Below are 18,657 nucleotides of genomic sequence, written 5' to 3'. Positions count from 1 at the left end.
GAGCAGTGGGAATAGTAATAAGTCCTTCTATACCCTCAACTCTCTAATGTCATATGTATCACATTAATGAGGTGTGCAGTTCTCCATTGATGTGGCTCAACTACATATAACTAGAGTTTAATTGTAGGATTTTTCACTGTGAGAAAATACTGTAAATTGTTTCTGAAAATGTTTATTATTCACATTTCCAGAAATCATTTAAAGAGAGGGTGTTAGTGCTTGCTACTCACCTCCGAAAGCCGGTCGAAGCGTGCAAACAGCTCGTTGAGTATTTTCACCAGCTCTGTCGCGGAGTACGTGGAGGAGATCGCGGTGAAGCCGACGATGTCAGCGTACAGGATGCTGCAAAATGAAACGAAATCTGTTAGTTTTCGGCTGTTGTCTGTTCCTGTATCTGACCTTACATAACATTTCTTTGCAGTATACCAGTAATACAAGAGACTAGAAAACAGCTAGAGACAATATTTTAACTGATGCTTCCTTGCGGCGTTAGGCGTCGTATTAATGAGTTCGCCGCCCCTGGAACGAAGGGATTTATCCGAACTAACAGGGTCTGCTAACCAGGTGTGCTGCATCTTTGTACTACTCACAACACCAAATTGACAGAGTGGTTTTGGAAGAGAAAATCTTAATATCGACTGTGTCTAGCCAGAGGAAAGTATTTTAGAAGTTCGGTCTACCCCCTTTCACCTAAAACAGATGACTGGATTATGGGCACTACACACTGCATACAAACGCTGTAGAGTGCTTACGCTCTGCCAAATCTCAGGAGCATAGTCAAGTGTAAATGACGCCTCATGTCGGTGTAATTTCAGCCTACATTTTGTGTCTAATAAAATGTATGCGTTTGTGTGTGTGTGTGTATGCGTGTTTGTGTGTGTCTGTGTTTGTTGATAGATTAACGAGGAGTAAATTGTTCGTCAAATGGCTCTGAGCACTATGGGACTCAACTGCTGAGGTTATTAGTCCCCTAGAACTTAGAACTAGTTAAACCTAACTAACCTAAGGACATCACAAACATCCATGCCCGAGGCAGGATTCGAACCTGCGACCGTAGCGGTCTTGCGGTTCCAGACTGCAGCGCCTTTAACCGCACGGCCACTTCGGCCGGCTAAATTGTTCGTCAGATCTCCACTTTAACTACGAGCGAATTGGAGACACTGTACTCGTATTCGAGAATACAAAAGTTTCATGGTCCGAAGGATCATACAGGTTATGGTTTCCTGTGGTTCACTGAGTCAGTTCGAACGGATAATGGGATGCTTTCTTGGACACAAGAGATCTACAGATCTACCGTCCCATCTTTGTTCAGTCCGACTGTCTACGTGTGCCTGAGGTATGTTACATTACATCCTAATGTTCCTTTGCTTCTTCTTTGTGCGCTTTCATCCAGAATGCGACATAATTATTAAATCTACACGTCTTTGTTGAATATAGTATTCTATACCTGAAATGATAGCTAGATATAGAGGGAATTACTGAAGTTCAGTGGCAGGAGGAACAAGACTTCTGGTCAGCTGAATACAAGGTTATAAATAAAAAATCAAATAGGGGTAATGCAGGAGCAGATTTAATAAGGATTAAAAATTACAAGAGCGGAGTAAGCTATTACGAACAGCATAGTGAACGTATTATTGTAGCCAAGATAGACACGAAGCCCACGCCTACCACAGTAGTACAAGTTCATATGCCAACTGGCTCCGTAGATGATGGAGAGATTGAAGAAATGTATGATGCGATTAGAGAAATTATTTAGACAGTTAAGGGAAATGAAAATTTAATAGTCATAAGGGACTGGAATTCGATATTAGGGAAAGGAAGAGAAGGAAAAGTGGTAGGTGAATATGGACCGGGGGTAAGGAATGAAAGAGGAAGCCGCCTGCAAGAATTTCGCGCAGAGCATAACTTGCGAGCGTTAACAGTCAAGCAAACGTAAAATACGTCGCAAATTAGTGCTACACTACGATATCTGCGTAAATCAGTGTTATAATACAACTTCAGAGCCCTTCCTACATACGGTTTAGTTAGCAGAAAGCTAAAACTCACCTCGCCGTCTGCTTAAATTCCTTAGCTTATTGTGGGCTTTAGTGATCGTGTACTGTAAGACCATCGATTCCTATAAAGTAGAGTTCGTATTTTTGCTTTACATTCTAACTCTTATTGTTAGCTAAGAATGTTATCGATAGTTTCATAGAGAGCATTAGGGAACGGTTGACAAATGCAGTGCAAAGAAATACAATAGAAGAATAATGGGTAGCTCTGAGAGACGAAATAGTGAAGGCCGCAGAGGATCATGTAGGGAAAAAGACGAGGGCTAATAGAAATCCTTGGGTAACGGAGGAGATAATGAAATAATTGATGAAACGAGAAAATATAAAAATGCAGTAAATGAAGCAGGCATAAAGGAATACAATCGTCTTAAAATGAGATTGACAGAAAGTGCGAAATGGCTAAGCACGGACGGCTAGAGGACAAATGTAAGGATGTAGAGGCGCATATCACAATTGGTAGGATAGACACTGCCTACAGGAAAAGTAAAGAGACCTTTGGAGAAAAGTGAACCACCTGCATGATTATCAAAAGCTCAGATGGAAAAATCAGTCCTAACGAAAGATGGGAAAGCAGAAAGGTGGAAGAAGTATATAGAGGGTCTATACAAAGGCGATGTCCTTGAGTGCAATATTATGGAAATGGAAGAGCACCCCCGATGTAGATAAAATGGGAGGTATGACACTGCGTGAAGAATCTGACTGAGCACTAAAAGACGTAATTAAAAAAAAAAGGCCTCGGGAATATACAACATTCCATTAGAGTTACTGATAGCCTTGGGAGAGCCAACCATGACGAAACTCTATAATCTACTGAGCAAGATATATGAGACAGGAGAAATACCCTCAGACTTCAAGAAGAATATAATAATTCCAATCCCAAAGAAATCATGTGTCGACTGGTGTGAAAATTACCGAGCTATCAGTTTAAAAAGTCATGGTTTCAAAATACTAACTCGAGTACTTTACAGACGAATGGAAAAACTGATAGAATCCGAACTCGGGGAAGATCAGTTTATATTCCATTGAAATGTTGGAACAAGCGAGGAAATACTGACCCTACGACTTATCTTAAATTAAGGAAAGCAAGCCTACGTTTCTAGCATTTGTAGACTTGGAGAAAGATTTTGACAATGTTGACTGGATTACTCTCTTTAAAATTCTGAAGTTATTTACAGTTGATAGAGAAGCCAGATGGCAGTTATAAGAACAGAGGGGATGTGAAAGGGAAGCAGTGGTTGAGAAGGGAGTGAGACAGGGTCGTAGCCTATCCCCGACGTTATTCAATCTGTATATTGAGCAAGCAGTAAAGGTAACAAACGAAAAATTTGGAGCAGGAATTAAAATCCATGGAGAAGAAATAAGAACTTTGAGCTTTGCCGATGGCATTGTAATTCTGACAGAGACAGCAAAGGACCTGGAAGATCAGTTGAATTGACAGCATCTTGAAAGGAGGCTAGAAGATGATCAACAAAAGCAAAACGAGGATAGTGGAATGCTGTCGAATTAAGTCAGGTGTAGATTAGGAAATGAGACACTTAAAGTAGTAGATGAGTTTTGCTATTTGTGGAGCAAAATAACTGATGATGGACGAAGTAGAGAGGATATAAAATGTAGACTGGTTGTGGCAAGGAAAGCGATTCTGAAGAAGAGAAGCTTGTTAACATCTGGTATAGATTTAAGTGTCAGGAAGGTTTTTCTGAAAATATTTGTGTGGAGGGGAGTGAAACATAGACGATAAATAATTTAGACAGGAAGAGAATAGAAGCTTTCGAAGGTGGTGCTACAGAAGAATGCTGAAAATTAGATGGGTAGTCACGTAAGTAATGAGGAGGTACTGAATAGAATTGGGGAGAAGAGGAAATTGTGGCGCAACCTGAATAAAGGAAGGGGCCTGTTGGGAGGACACATTCTGAGGCATCAAGGGTTCACCAATTTATTGTTGGAGGGAATCGTGGAGGGTAAAAATAGTAGAGGTAGACCAAGAGATGAATACACTAAGCAGTTTCAGAAGGATGTAGGTCGCAGTAGTTACTCAGAGATGAAGAAGCCTTGCACAGGATAGAGTAGCATGGAGAGCTGCATCAAACCAGTCTCTAGACTGAAGACCACAACAACAACAACAACACCTGAAATGAAGACAGCTGAAAAAAATGGTAAGAAAAAAGTAGTTGGTTTTGAGAAAATTCGTAGTGAAGTATCAATAAAATTTGATAAATAACATTTGTGAATTGCATCCACTCTAATTTTTTTTATTCAGGTAAGCCATTATTTCAAATATTTCTAAAGTAACGGCAAATTTTTTAATCGTAATTTTTATTCAACATTTTATTTTTAAAAGCACATCAGTGCGTACTTAAAGTTGTGTACTTTCAGACTGAGTGCACGTAACACGAACTAGCATTGACTTATCACAGTTCAATTGTAGGGCGAGATAATGAAACATTACTGTGGAACCTCCCAGAAACACAAATTTAGAAGATCCGAATCGTTTCAGATTATGATACTATGGTTTTCATTAACAATTTTAGCAATTTTCGCAAAAATTAATGGACAACATAAATTTCATTTCGTTGTCGCCTTACTCCAGGACGTAGAGAGTGTTAAGGATGTTGCTTAACATAACTGCCATCATATTGACGCGTAAAATATACGTAAACTATGATAAGGGACGCAACTTAACAGTATTTACTTGCTTAAATAATTATTCCGATTTGCTATACGTGCAACAAGTTTTGAAGAGCATTTGCGTTCAGTAACGCACTCAGGAACTTTATGTGACTAGGAAATGCTCCAGTCCGACACGTCGAAACTTACCCTGAAATTTGTCGTGCGGGAAGGATCCACCGAAAAAAATTTCACTTGGAAATTTTTAGCTGCTAAGGTGCACTGCAAATGTCATTTAAAATATATGAAAATTGCTCATTTTTGCCGCACGATGAGACGCTTGTAACGGCGATTTGTACAGCCCTTCCTGCCTATCGCGCGAATCGGCGAATAAGCAGACGCACACGTGACCTATAGCGCGAAGTCCAAAGTACACACATGTGAATTTTATGCATTAAAGCTATACCAGAAATGAATCAAATCATTAAGTTTGGGAATAACTTTCATTTTATATTTACAAAAAAGGTGCTTCTATGTAATTGTTAGGCAAGTGTCTCGTAGAGGAACGAACAAGACAGTGTATGACGTTACAGTACAGACAACTTCAGTCAATCGGTACTTTAATCTGTTGACACGAAATGTTTTATAACAATTCTTGTTGCACAGTTTTTATGATAATTTTTCAGTAATGTATATTTTAGTAACAACGAAACAGTTTCTTGTTTATTCTCTGTAGTCGTCACAAAAATGCGAAGTGTCTATTGGATAACGAAAACTAACGTTTTCCATAGATCAGGCAGACAATAAAAGAAAAATGAAAGCATTCAATTACTTCGCAATAATTGCTAGTTTTGTTCAGACAGAATACGGATAGAGGGAGAAATGGTCGGGACTGTTGTTCTGCATATTGTGCTGCGTACCACGCATACTTCATCAACTTCGTAAAAGGTGATGATGCAAACTAACGATGCATAAACCTGATGCATAAACCTGATTTGACGAGACATGCCAGATGTTATAATGTCCGACAATTATCTGGAAAATACTTCACACTGTTGATTATCCAGAGGCTAAATGACAGTATTAGCTTCTGGAGAAAAGGTATCTGAATTGTATTAACAGGCTTTTCGGCTTCCTCCTACAGACAGAGATGTTGTTATGTCCGGTCCAAGTGGCCACCAAAAGCAATGAATTATTCTCTCCAATTGGTAAGAAAACGTTCAGATGTAATATTAACACTTATTCTCTCCCGTTTTTGCATATTTTGTTATATCAGATGCAAGATTTTGCAACTAAACAGGCGTTTCTTAAATTTTTGGCCTTAATTTGCCTTGAGATTCCCGAAGAAAAATATAAAGCTGCGGAAACAGTAATCTACAGATACTTATCTGTGGCATTGTTGTATACGAATGTATCACAGCATTTGTCTACTGCAAATCTACTTTGCCATTTTTCACTCGAAATGATGAAGCGTGTTTCGCACGCAGTTTTTGCTTAAAAATTGACTGATTGGATTAATTTTTTTCTTTGGTCATCAGTCTACTGCCTGGTTTGATGAGGCCCGCCACGAATTCCTTTCCTGTGCTGACCTCTTATCTCAGAGTAGCACTTGCAACCTACGTCCTCAATTATTTGCTTGACGTATTCCAATCTCTGTCTTCCTCTGCAGTTTTTGCCCTCTACAGCTCCCTCTAGTACCATGGAAGTCATTCCCTCATGTCTTAGCAGATGTCCTATCATCCTGTCCCTTCTCCTTATCAGTGTTTTCCACATATTCCTTTCCTCTCCGATTCTGCATAGAACCTCCTCATTCCTTACCTTATCAGTCCACCTAATTTTCAACATTCGTCTATAGCACCACATCTGAAATGCTTCGATTCTCTTCTGTTCCGGTTTTCCCACAGTCCATGTTTCACTACCATACAATGCTGTACTCCAGACGTACATCCTCAGAAATTTCTTCCTCAAATTAAGGCCGGTATTTGATATTAGTAGACTTCTCTTGGCCAGAAATGCCTTTTTCGCCATAGCGAGTCTGCTTTTGATGTCCTCCTTGCTCCGTCCGTCATTGGTTATTTTACTGCCTAGGTAGCAGAATTCCTTAACTTCTTTGACTTCGTGACCATCAATCCTGATGTTAAGTTTCTCGCTGTTCTCATTTCTACTACTTCTCATTACCTTCGTCTTTCTCCGATTTACTCTCAAACCATACTGTGTACTCATTAGACTGTTCATTCCGTCCAGCAGATCATTTAATTCTTCTTCACTTTCACTCAGGATAGCAATGTCATCAGCGAATCGTATCATTGATATCCTTTCACCTCGTATTTTAATTCCACTCCTGAACCTTTCTTTTATTTCCATCATTGCTTCCTCGATGTACATATTGAAGAGTAGGGGCGAAAAGCTACAGCCTTGTCTTACACCCTTCTTAATACGAGTACTTCGTTATTGATCGTCCACTCTTATTATTCCCTCTTGGTTGTTGTACATATTGTATATGACCCGTCTCTCCCTATAACTTACCCCTACTTTTTTCAGAATCTCGAACAGCTTGCACCATTTTATATTGTCGAACGCTTTTTCCAGGTCGACAAATCCTATGAAAGTGTCTTGATTTTTCTTTAGCCTTGCTTCCATTATTAGCCGTAACGTCAGAATTGCCTCTCTCGTCCCTTTACTTTTCCTAAAGCCAAACTGATCGTCACCTAGCGCATTCTCAATTTTCTTTTCCATTCTTCTGTATATTATTCTTGTAAGCAGCTTCGATGCATCAGCTGTTAAGCTGATTGTGCGATAATTCTCGCACTTGTCAGCTCTTGCCGTCTTCGGAATTGTGTGGATGATGCTTTTCCGAAAGTCAGATGGTATGTCGCGAGACTAATATATTCTACACACCAACGTGAATAGTCGTTTTGTTGCCACTTCCCCCAATGATTTTAGAAATTCTGATGGAATGTTATCCATCCCTCCTGCCGTATTTAACCGTAAGTCCTCCAAAGCTCTTTTAAATTCCGATTCTAATACTGGATCCCCTATCTCTTCTAAATCGACTCCTGTTTCTTCTTCTATCACATAAGACAAATCTTCACCCTCATAGAGGCTTTCAATGTATTCTTTCCACCTATCTGCTCTCTCCTCTGCATTTAACAGTGGAATTCCCGTTGCACTCTTAATGTTACCACCGTTGCTTTTAATGTCACCAATGGTTGTTTTGACTTTCCTGTATGCTGAGTCTGTCCTTCCGACAATCATATCTTTTTCGATGTCTTCACATTTTTCCTGCAGCCATTTCGTCTTAGCTTCCCGGCACTTCCTATTTATTTCATTCCTCAGCGACTTGTATTTCTGTATTCCTGATTTTCCCGGAACATGTTTGTACTTCCTCCTTTTCCAACTGAAGTATTTCTTCTGTTACCCATGGTTTCTTCGCAGCTACCTTCTTTGTACCTATGTTTTCCTTCCCAACTTCTGTGATGGCCCTTTTTAGAGATGTCCATTCCTCTTCAACTGTACTGCCTACTGCGCTATTCCTTATTGCTGTATCTATAGCGTTAGAGAACTTCAAACGTAAATCGTGATTCCTTAGTACTTCCGTATCCCACTTCTTTGCGTATTGATTCTTCCTGACTAATGTCTTGAACTTCAGCCTACTCTTCATCACTACTATATTGTGATATGAGTCTATATCTGCTCCTGGGTACGCCTTACAATCCAGTATATGATTTCGGAATCTCTGTCTGACCATGATGTAATCTAATTGAAATCTTCCCGTATCACCCGGCCTTTTCCAAGTATGCCTCCTCCTCTTGTGATTCGTGAACAGGGTATTCGCTATCACTAGCTGAAACTTGTTACAGAACTCGTCTTTCTCCTCTTTCAGTCCTTGTCCCAAGCCCATATTCTCCTGTAACCTTTTCTTCTACTCCTTCCCCTACAACTGCATTCCAGTCGTCCATGACTATTAGATTTTCGTCCCCCTTTACATACTGCACTACCCTTTCAATATCCTCATACACTCTCTCTATCTGTTCATCTTCAGCTTGCGACGTCGGATTTATACACAGCATTTTAGGGATAACAAAAAGATTCCTTTTACATCAGGAGCAAATTCCTCTATACTACCTATTAATGACAAGTCCTCTTTACTTGAAGTAAATGTCGTAACTTTGCGACTTCCTTTTGCGTATAATTCCCGGGATCTGTTTAAGTAGGTCGAGGATGCCTGGAAATCAAATGTTCATCTCACTTGCATTTCAGAGGACCTTGTCTCGTAAATCTCTCTCGGTAATGGTTCATTCACTCTCACGAGCAATTCTAAATCATTAGAATAGTTTTTCTTTCAAACTTTTGCGAGTTTAATTTTGGCACATATTTAGTAGAATGTGTGATTCTTTTTCTCATTTATAGAATTCAAGTTCAGATTTTACAAATTGAAACTGGCTTCGCATAAAACATAAATATACGCATTTTATCCCTCCTTCATTCAACCAAACAATTTACAGCCTTTTTTGTCACTGAGATCTAAGACTGGAAAATTTTCTTTGGACTAGAAAGGTACTGTATTTTTCTGGACTTTAATTAGCACAGTAGTCATCATTTCAACCAAAATTCACCGAATCGTCAGAGTTATTTCCTGTTTCTCCTAACGTTTACACAGTTTCCAACGAAATATTGACATCACTCGAATGACTGTCCAAAACATTACCTACTAAATAACACAAGAGATGTAACTGATTTCGAGTGTATACCATGTTCTTCATATGTCATCTTCGCAAGTTTGAAAACATCAATTGGATTCCACTTTGCTGTACTACTCTGGAACCGCACAAAGACAGATGCTATTAGCAAGCTGAAACGACTCAATGGAGTCGCTCCATAAAGCTATTGCCAGTGACGGTGTGTCACGGACACCTGCCATGTCTTATTTCACTCAATGTTTCTCGCACTTCCTCGAGGAGGCTGAGCAGGACGCATTAGATGAGATTGTACATGTTAGACGCCAATGTATGTTGCCGTTTGTGAACGTTACCCAATGATCACGTTGAAATTTCATGTGATAATTAAATTCTGTAAATATATGTTCCCTCCTCTTTGAATGTTAGTGGGTTTGTACGTCTTGAGAATGAATGATTAGTTTATTGTGTATTTTGAAGTTATTGGTAGTCGTAATTAGCAAGTTCCTTGTCTTGTGCTGTGGTGCAGGATGGCCAAGTTACAGTCTCTCAGCCTCTCCGTTCTGGATAGAGAGGTCTACCCCTTTCTAGCTTCAGGTGTATTGTAAGGCTGATGGAGGAAGCTGTTCCTCTGACTTGTTCCGGCATTGGGTGGGGATAGGGTCGGTTTTGGTTCAGAACGGGAGCGTGGACAGTCGTCGTTGTCCGTCCTGAGGCTGGTGAGTACTTAAGTTAAGGGAATGCTGTCCTTAGAGTATTGTGTTAAGAGCGATTAAGCATAATGTAAATCCATAGTGAAATATTTAAGTCACTTCAGATCAACTTAAGATTTATTATTCAAACCTCGAACAGTAGAAATTCGTACCTCGAGAAGAATTACTTTAGAGCTAGCCCACCGAACGAAACTTACCATTTCTAGGCAGAGTGGCGGAAAGGATTAGTTGGCGTTAGGCGGGCTTGATGTATTAGTTGTTACCTTTATTAGGTGTGAGTGTGGTGTGAATGAATTCTTGTGCGGGTATTATCTTCCCTCGTCCCGTGGAACGCTTTACGTGTTTCCCTCGTGTTCAGTAGCGTATGAGAGCGAGATACCGTTCATTAAGTCGGGGAAATATTTAATTTAACTAAACTGCTTTCCTCATGATTAACTAATCGCACCCAATTTTCATGTCCTTGTGCCACTTTCCTGGGCGCGCAGACTTACTGAGACAAGATCCACCATGACTTGTGCTCATGATTATGTATCAAATTGTAGTAATTGTCCTGTTGTATGAAAGTATGTCAACGTGTCCTAATTTCCGTTTCTTTATTCCGATTGGACTTTAACAAATGTTAGTCGCCCTTCACGCTAGCAGTGAGCAGGTACCAGCGTGTAAACCGTACATGTACTCCCCATTTACGTGTGAACTTAGAAATAAATCGTGTCAATTGTAATTTTTCGTCTTCCGCCTATTTATTAATGATCATCAGTCCCATTTATTCTGTATTTCATGTTTCTTAAGTTCAATAATTGATCCTTCTTCACTAAATTGTATCAAGTATTCAATCAACAGTCAGCTTAGCTGACGATTTCCAGTTCGCTCTAGACAATCTGGGAAGAGCAATACTGGTGGCGACCCTGTTTCTGCTCGTTGAGGTTTGCAATATTAGCTGACTTAACCACGCTCAAAAACGGTTCTGTGGGCTTGGACATGGTACGAGAAGTAACACCAGTTCAGGGTTAAGTTAAGGTGCTTAGACGAACTGGGGTTTTACAAAGCATATAGAAAAAGAAGACGAAGAAAATAATTACAATTTATCTCCATTCTTAACAGTGAAAACACAAAGGGAACTGCCAGTTATTATACAAGTTGAATGAGTTGCAGATTCGAGCTGTAAACAACTGTGTCAGAGAAACTACCAACGGAAACTGAATTCGCTTTACAAATTACGGTCGCGTTGTGCGGTGTTATCTGTTTCCTGTGCGCCGTCAAGCAATGCTATGCATCTGCTATGTTGAACTTTCACTGTCTGCTACAGCTACAGGGGTAGGGGTGTACGTTTCGCTAACCTCCTGGCGAGATGTGAATTTCGAAATTTTCAACATTAAAAAAAAAAACTTGCAGTGTATTTTAGCAGCTAAAGTTGTGACGTGTTTCTTTTGGTGTATTCTTCTGGTATAAAAAAAATTCAGGGCATGCTCCAATGTTTCGGGTTGAACCGTTTCCTTGTGAGTCTTAGTTATCCACATCATCCTCGGATTTGTGCAAATCGTCCCTGAAAGGCATTTTCCTGCCATGAACACTGCTATTGGCAGTCATGTTTTTGGCACTTCCAAGTGTTTACTATGCACACGTGCTGACAAAGTTGTCATTAGTGAGAATCTGAAATTACAGACAGAGCTGCCTTTTCTCGGTTTATCGCGGAACTGTCAACTAATATGAATAAAGTAAGACAATTAAATGTTTTGCATGGCGTTAACTCTGTTTCCCATCGACTGTCCCTTACTGTTTTTTATAACTGAGATATCCAAATCTGTTATAATCACAGCTGATAGCCTTGCTTATTGATATTAAATGGTTGAACAATGAGAAGGAACTCAAACTAAAATAAATCATTTTAGCGCAAATATTACTACCAGTATTTACGGAGTGCATTACAGAGTGGGCGAGCGTTGACGTTCTGTGACGAAGTGTGCTAGTCCAACACTTCGTCGCTTACTCGTGGTTTCTCCATCTTTCGACTTTTCATAGATGTTCGCGACAGAAGTGCTGACACCAAAATGTTCGATCGAAGACGCCAGGCCGTTACAACATGCTCTTTGTCAATACCTTTATCAATACTCGTATAGTGGCTACAATGATACCCCATTCGCCTCGAATGAGCTTATAGATCATACACACCACGTCGTGTCCAAAGCACCACCAAGGGGGATTTAGTCCCATAATGAGCAGTAGTCAAAATATTTTACATTATCAGCGTATGTGTCAAGTGCTGTTTGCGTATGCAAAAATTTATTATATAGTTTTGACTGAAAGTTCACACTGTTTATTACCGAGTAAAGAAGACACAGTGCTTATCTCTCTTCTGAAGACCACTGACGTTAGATACAATATGTAACTAACAAACAATTTGTATCAAAGTCCTAATCTGGTTAGGCTATGCTTCCAAGAAGTTGTCTGTCAATTCGCTAAGCGATGAATGTTGAGGGCTAGCGGCCACTGGAGATGGGTGGTGGCGTTCGTCATACTAGCTGGCGCAATGTCCGCCCCGGAAGTAGATTCACTCGCTCTTTGGCTGAATTCCAGCTGACTCGCTACTTTATTTTCTGCACGCCGGACAGGAAATAACGTGTAGTCCCGCCACATACGCCTGCTACTCAGGCAACCCATTTACCTTTGCCATACCGCGTGGGTTCTTTGTGCCCCTAGCACACAACACTCACAGGGGAAACTCCCCATCGTACCTTCTCAGATTTAGTGGTAAGAACGCCCAGTAGAGAGCCTGTAAAAACTGAGCACAGATCAAGCATGAGAACAGAAAGATTGTGTACCGAACTGTGGAGAAAATAGAAACAGTTAACCGTTCAAGGCCAACAAGCAGGGTAAAATAAGAACATAGTTGTCGGTAAGTGGTCACGGTGATGGACTGCCAAGTAGGCGAGCCGTCTTCAAACCTCCATGGTACCAATTTTTTTTCCCCGCTGTTTGCTGTATTCAAATTTGTGTCTTTGTCGTGGAGTAACGTCCGTTTGCAACAGCGAGGTGTAACGTAGGGACCTACAATGATAGCTGATTTTGCTCACCTACTCTCAGTCGAAATGAAGCGGCTTTCAAACCGGAGCCGAAAACTTTTGATTACAAGGTGAAAATTCAATCTATTCTTCAAACGGAAAATACATCTGGTGTGTCATACACGGCATTAGAGACAGTATGTGTGTCATATGAATCTCTTATGGACGCACATAATTTGTACGTCTGGTAAGCGAGTGCCTCCTTGCGCGATTTAGGTGTTCATATGAATTTGAATGTGATCACTCCCAAGGAAATGTTGAAAACATCATAGTTTGTCACATACGCTCCAACAAATGAACGAACCAGTTTCAAAATCACACAGCTTCCCTGTCAAAACATCTGTTTTTAACGTTTTTGAAATTGCGTTCAGTTTTAGACGTTTTGACTGTTTAACTCTTTCTTGTAACATAGTTCTCTCTTTCAAATTCTGAAGGCTGCATGGGTAAAATACAGGGAGCGAAAGGCTATTTACAATTTCTACAGAAACCAGAAGGCAGTTATAAGAGCCGAGGGGCACGGAAGGAAAGCAGCGATTGAGAATATGAGGCAGGGTTGTAGCCTCTCCCCGACGTTATTCAATCTATGTTTGGAGCAAGCAGTAAAGGAAACAAAAGAAAAATTTGGAGTAGGAATTAAAATCCAAGGATAAGAAATAAAAACTTTGAGCTTTGCCGATGACATTGTAATTCTGTCAGAGACAGAAAAGGACCTGGAAGATTAGTTGAACGAAATGGAGGTGTCTTGAAAAGAGGACATAAGGTGAACATCAACAAAAGCAAAACAAGGACAATGGAATGTAATCGAATTAGATCAGTTGATGCCGAGGGGATTAGAATACGAAATGAGACACTTAAAGTAGTAGATGAGTTTTACTATTTGGGAAGCAGAACAAGTGATGATGGCCGAATTCGAGAGGATATAAAATGTAGACTGGCTATGGCAAGGAAAGCGTTTCTGAAGAAGAGAATTTTGTTTACATCGAGTATAAATTTAAGTATAAGGAAGTCGTTTCTGAAAGTATTTGTATGGAGTGTAGCCATGTAAGGAAGTGAAACACGGGCGACAAATAGGTTAGACAAGAAGAGGGTAAACGCTTTCGAAATGTGGTGCTACAGAAGAATGATGAAAATTACATGGGTTGATCACGTATCTAATGAGGGGCTACTGAAAAGAATTGGGGAGAAGAGGAATTTGTGGCACAACTTGACTAGAAGAAGGGATCGGTTGCTAGGACACATACTGAGGCTTCAAGGTTTCACCTACTTAGTATTGGAGGGAAGCGTGGAGGGTAATAATTGTAGAGGGGGACCAAGAGTGAATACTCGGAGATGAAGTGGCTTGAATAAGATAGAGTAGCGTGGAGAGCTGCACCAAACCCGTCTCTGGACTGAAGACCACTAGAACAACCACCTCGTAGTTCACACCCATTTATTTGTTGGTTTCATTTCTGTGAGAAGTCTATGTGGTATCTCGCGTTCTCTCACTATTCATCACGTTTTATTGCGACGGTAAAGTATTCTTAACACATTACTCGTATTCTATAACCAAAGTACAGCATGTCAACTGCCAAGACTACAGAAAGAGAACAAACATTTCAATGACCGGACGGAGAGTTCTTGATGGTGAAAAAAGAAATGAAAATAAATGGCACAAGGGAGTACTGAGCACGGTTCGTCTAATTTACAGTCCAGCACCTCGACCACTGCTTGACCACTTATCCACGCCAGCGCCCAAGTTCAGTTTTCCTCGATATTGCACTTCCACTTCGCCACGACGCCGCGAGTCTTCACTTTTCCTCGATATTGCACTTGCTAAGCTTGGACCGTTCACTATTTTTATTTTGCTTTTTTTCAGTACACCTTCTCCCTTTTAACATGCTTAAAGTGTTTTTAGTTTTTGACGGGCTCTCCATTGGGCGATCTTACCACTAAATCTGAGGATGGTGCGATAGGGAGTTTCACTTGGTAGCATTATAGCATAGTTAACAATTCGTTTCTTTTGCGCAGATTTTGGCAAGTGATTTATCTAACTTCATTGAGTGGATACTCTGAATTATAAATATAGTCTGTTCAAAAGGGCTGTGCTCCACAAATATTAGGGGAGGGAACAAATTTACAACGACGTGAAGGATGAACCTTCTGCAGGCCATTACGAATGTGGTTTACTCCTCCTCAGGGCAATATCATACAATGGAAGAGTCTTAGGACCAGACACATGTCACGGAATTTTAGCAGTCGGAATGCAGATATCTCCAAATCCAGCATAATGAGGAAAATAGCACTGTGCAAGAGCAATGTTATGTTGGTTAAAAAATAACTCAGGTGGCAAGACAAAGAATTTGAGTTGGTCAGTTGATTATAAGTAGGGGAAATGGTTCAGATGGCTCTGAGCACTATGGGACTTTACTTCTGAGGTCATCAGTCCCCTAGAACTTAGAACTACTTAAACCTAACTAACCTAAGGACATCACACACATCCATGCCCGAGGCAGGATTCAAACCAGCGACCGTAGCGGTAGCTCGGTTCCAGACTGTAGCGCCTAGAACCGCTCGGCCACCCTGGCAGGCATAAATAGGGGAGAAACAGCAATATTCATTATGTGGACACTTACGTGCTAGTCTTCATGTGGAAAATCGCTGAAGTCTTTGGTTTTTAGTGTGAGGAACCGTTATCAGTGAACATCAAGTCATTAACTCCTGGCTCAGTTTCGCCACTGTGTTCACACATACGAGAACTGCCACCCGGAAAAGCTGAAGCTACCACGTCACATATGCAGTAGCGGTTTGTCAGCATCAGCGGATCATCTGTACACACACTATCAAGAGAAAGACAGTGAACTATTATTCGGGATGATAGCAGCTGAAGTATGAATCCAACTACATATATTTAGGTTTCCTACGATTTTCCTAAATCGCTCAAGATGAATTAAAAACTGATTCTCTAAAAACGCCCAGCTGATTCCTTTTCAATGTAAGTTTGTGCTCTGCTCCTAATGGCTTCATCGTTTATGGACATTAAAACAAAATCTTCCTTTCCTTTTATATAGTTGGTAGTAAAAACACGACTGCCCTTCCTTAAGTTATGTCAATATTATATTTCTCACAAAATAATGAGTACACAGAAAAGGAAGCATGAGATCATTATTAATGGACCAAGCGTAGTATTATTCCTTCCTCTAGTTTGTAACAAATGCGAGAGGCAAATCAAATTTTGCAGAACTACGAAATCATAAACATTCTTGGGCTCTTCTAAAGGGGCGTTTTTTTGCTATTGTTAGGGAAAGTAATCTTACTAGAGCCGACATATTTCACTTTATTCCCTATGATACGTAATGTAGCATGACCATGTCTTCGGAACCCATTGACTTCACTTCATGTTTTTGGTTAACTGATAAGTATCTAAAATCATTGTGTAGGTAAATAATCCTCCCAGAATCAAGTCCTATTTTTATGAAGAAATCTGATCAGAAAAAGCACTTGTAATTAAAGGAAATTGCTTGCAAAAATACTGCACTCGTCGCAAATTGTGTGAAGGCCTGTAATGCAAGTCGGTGAAAAGAATCGCATCTGACTTCAGGATGCTAAACCGTTGGAGAGTGCGCGCCAGAGCAGTCAGTAGCGTCACAAAAGAAAAGGGAGGTGAAAGTGTTGGACGTAAGAGTGACGAGGGAGGAAGATATAGGAGGGCTGTAGATAACATTAACTCATGTGTAACTGAACACTGTTTCCACATAAGAACTTGTGAATATTAATGATCCTAATTAAAATTTGCATGTAGCAGATTGTTTCAAGGATATTGCATAGCAGTCAGGTTACATCATATTAATAGACATAAAAACTGCGTTGCGCAGATAAATACTTAAAAAGTTACACTTAAAATTTAAAAAACGAAAAAGATAAACACATTAAAAATCCAGCAACAGGCTCGTTATACTCGACCCCGTGAGAATATTTTAAGAGAGAGAGAGATTATAAATATTTTATAATGAAAGGTACATTATAATACAGCATAAATTAGGAGCAACATCTTTAGCATGATGAATTCCATTAAAATGTATAATATGTGAGTAAATGGTCAGGAAATCAAATTATTATTACCCTTCTGTCGTTAGTACAGTACACTCCGTACTTTATTGAAGAACAATACGTTTTTTAAGGAATATTAATAGTCCGATTAGACACATCAACACCGAAAACGTTTTCCCAAAAATTACAAGAAGCTCGGAATATAATGCGAAATAGGTTGCATTTGATAAATTTAAACTCAGTCTCTGAATCAACAGAGTCACACATTTTCACGTTTTTAGTGCTGTTGGAAATCGGTAAATATTTCTTAAATCACTTTTCAGTCACAATCACATCTATATTTTTTGTTATTAGTGAACTGTACCAAACAGTCATTATCATATGTAAAAAAGAAAATTATAACTTCTGTATAAAGTGGCAGATGAGATATCTTAAATAATGGATTAAGTTATGAAAAATTACTATGAACGTTTCAAATGTTAGTTACCAACTGACATGAAAGAAATTATACTGGGTCTGGCAGTAACCAGAAATGAGCCGTTACGGGGCAATGCACGGACTGCGTCCCCCAGTGTACAAGTTTGTATGACTCGGATGATGTTTGCTCTGCTGTCCAAACGCGTGAGCTGACTAACGAGTCCGTCTGTATGCAAATGAAATCGATTGCTGCGACACGGCGGCTCGGCGGCCCCCGGCGCTGGCCGCCCGCATTCCGCGTCATATTCCGCGCTGGACAGCAGCCCCAATAAACGCGGAATTCTGTGAACGGTGGCGGCCGCGGCGCGATCCTCCACCAGGTTTTGCGACACCGCGCGAAATGTTTTTGCTGCCGGTATCTGCAGGGCAAAGGGGCCGTGAAGTGGGAGGTCATTCCCAGGGTGTCAGAAGGCAGGTGACGGTACGGGCGAACAATGGTAGTAGATGAAAAGTAAACGTTAGTGCAGGTGTTCTCGGAGACAATTAGGAGCTAAGTTTCCCGCCCGTGTCTGACGCTGCGAGTATTAGCTCTTTATCGTGTGTAAAATACACATACCACCCTCTCTCAGCAAAGTGTGCAGAAGGTTTCGTGCCGTAATTACGTATACAAACTGTAGAGGGTACTAACTGGGGTGCTTTAGATAAGCAAACATCTATCCGAAACGAATTTTTCAGGCAGAACGTCGTCTTGAACAAGCTATGTATGAAGGGCACGTGTTTGGAAATCTCTTACCTCCCATAACAAAGGACTGTCAGCTACATAAATGTTAGTGACGCTATCTTATAGAAATGGTCAGATGCGAGCAGGAATCGCGTTCTGAGTGTTCCGTAGAAAATTATGTATAGAGGCAGTTCATCCTTCCCGGAATTCGACCATTTTTGGCAGTTACCGACGCTGATACTGGCAAGACATGGGTCCTAAGAATTACAAGATTTTCGACAATATTTCAATTTTAATTTTAGGATTCGGATAAGAAATGACAAAAAAATATTTTTTTCTAGTTATATAATTACAAGTTAACAATTTTCAGATTTTTCCCTTCTCTTCACA

The 18,657-nt window shown here is 40.2% G+C and overlaps 1 protein-coding gene across 1 annotated transcript in view; it reads right to left on the bottom strand.

The window, feature by feature from the left end:
* The window catches only part of LOC126235306 (adenylate cyclase type 3), a 628,591-nt gene that overhangs the window by 393,159 nt on the left and 216,775 nt on the right, over positions 1–18,657 (bottom strand). The window contains exon 3 of the mRNA XM_049944030.1: positions 231–342. Within this exon, the coding sequence (XP_049799987.1) occupies positions 231–342 (112 nt within the window). The remainder of the gene's footprint in view (positions 1–230; positions 343–18,657) is intronic.

Source organism: Schistocerca nitens, chromosome 2 (genome assembly GCF_023898315.1).
Source record: "Schistocerca nitens isolate TAMUIC-IGC-003100 chromosome 2, iqSchNite1.1, whole genome shotgun sequence".
NCBI classification, from domain to species: domain Eukaryota; kingdom Metazoa; phylum Arthropoda; class Insecta; order Orthoptera; family Acrididae; genus Schistocerca; species Schistocerca nitens.
The sequence above is the reverse complement of the archived record's forward strand: the minus strand, read 5'-3'. Positions and strand labels throughout refer to the sequence as shown.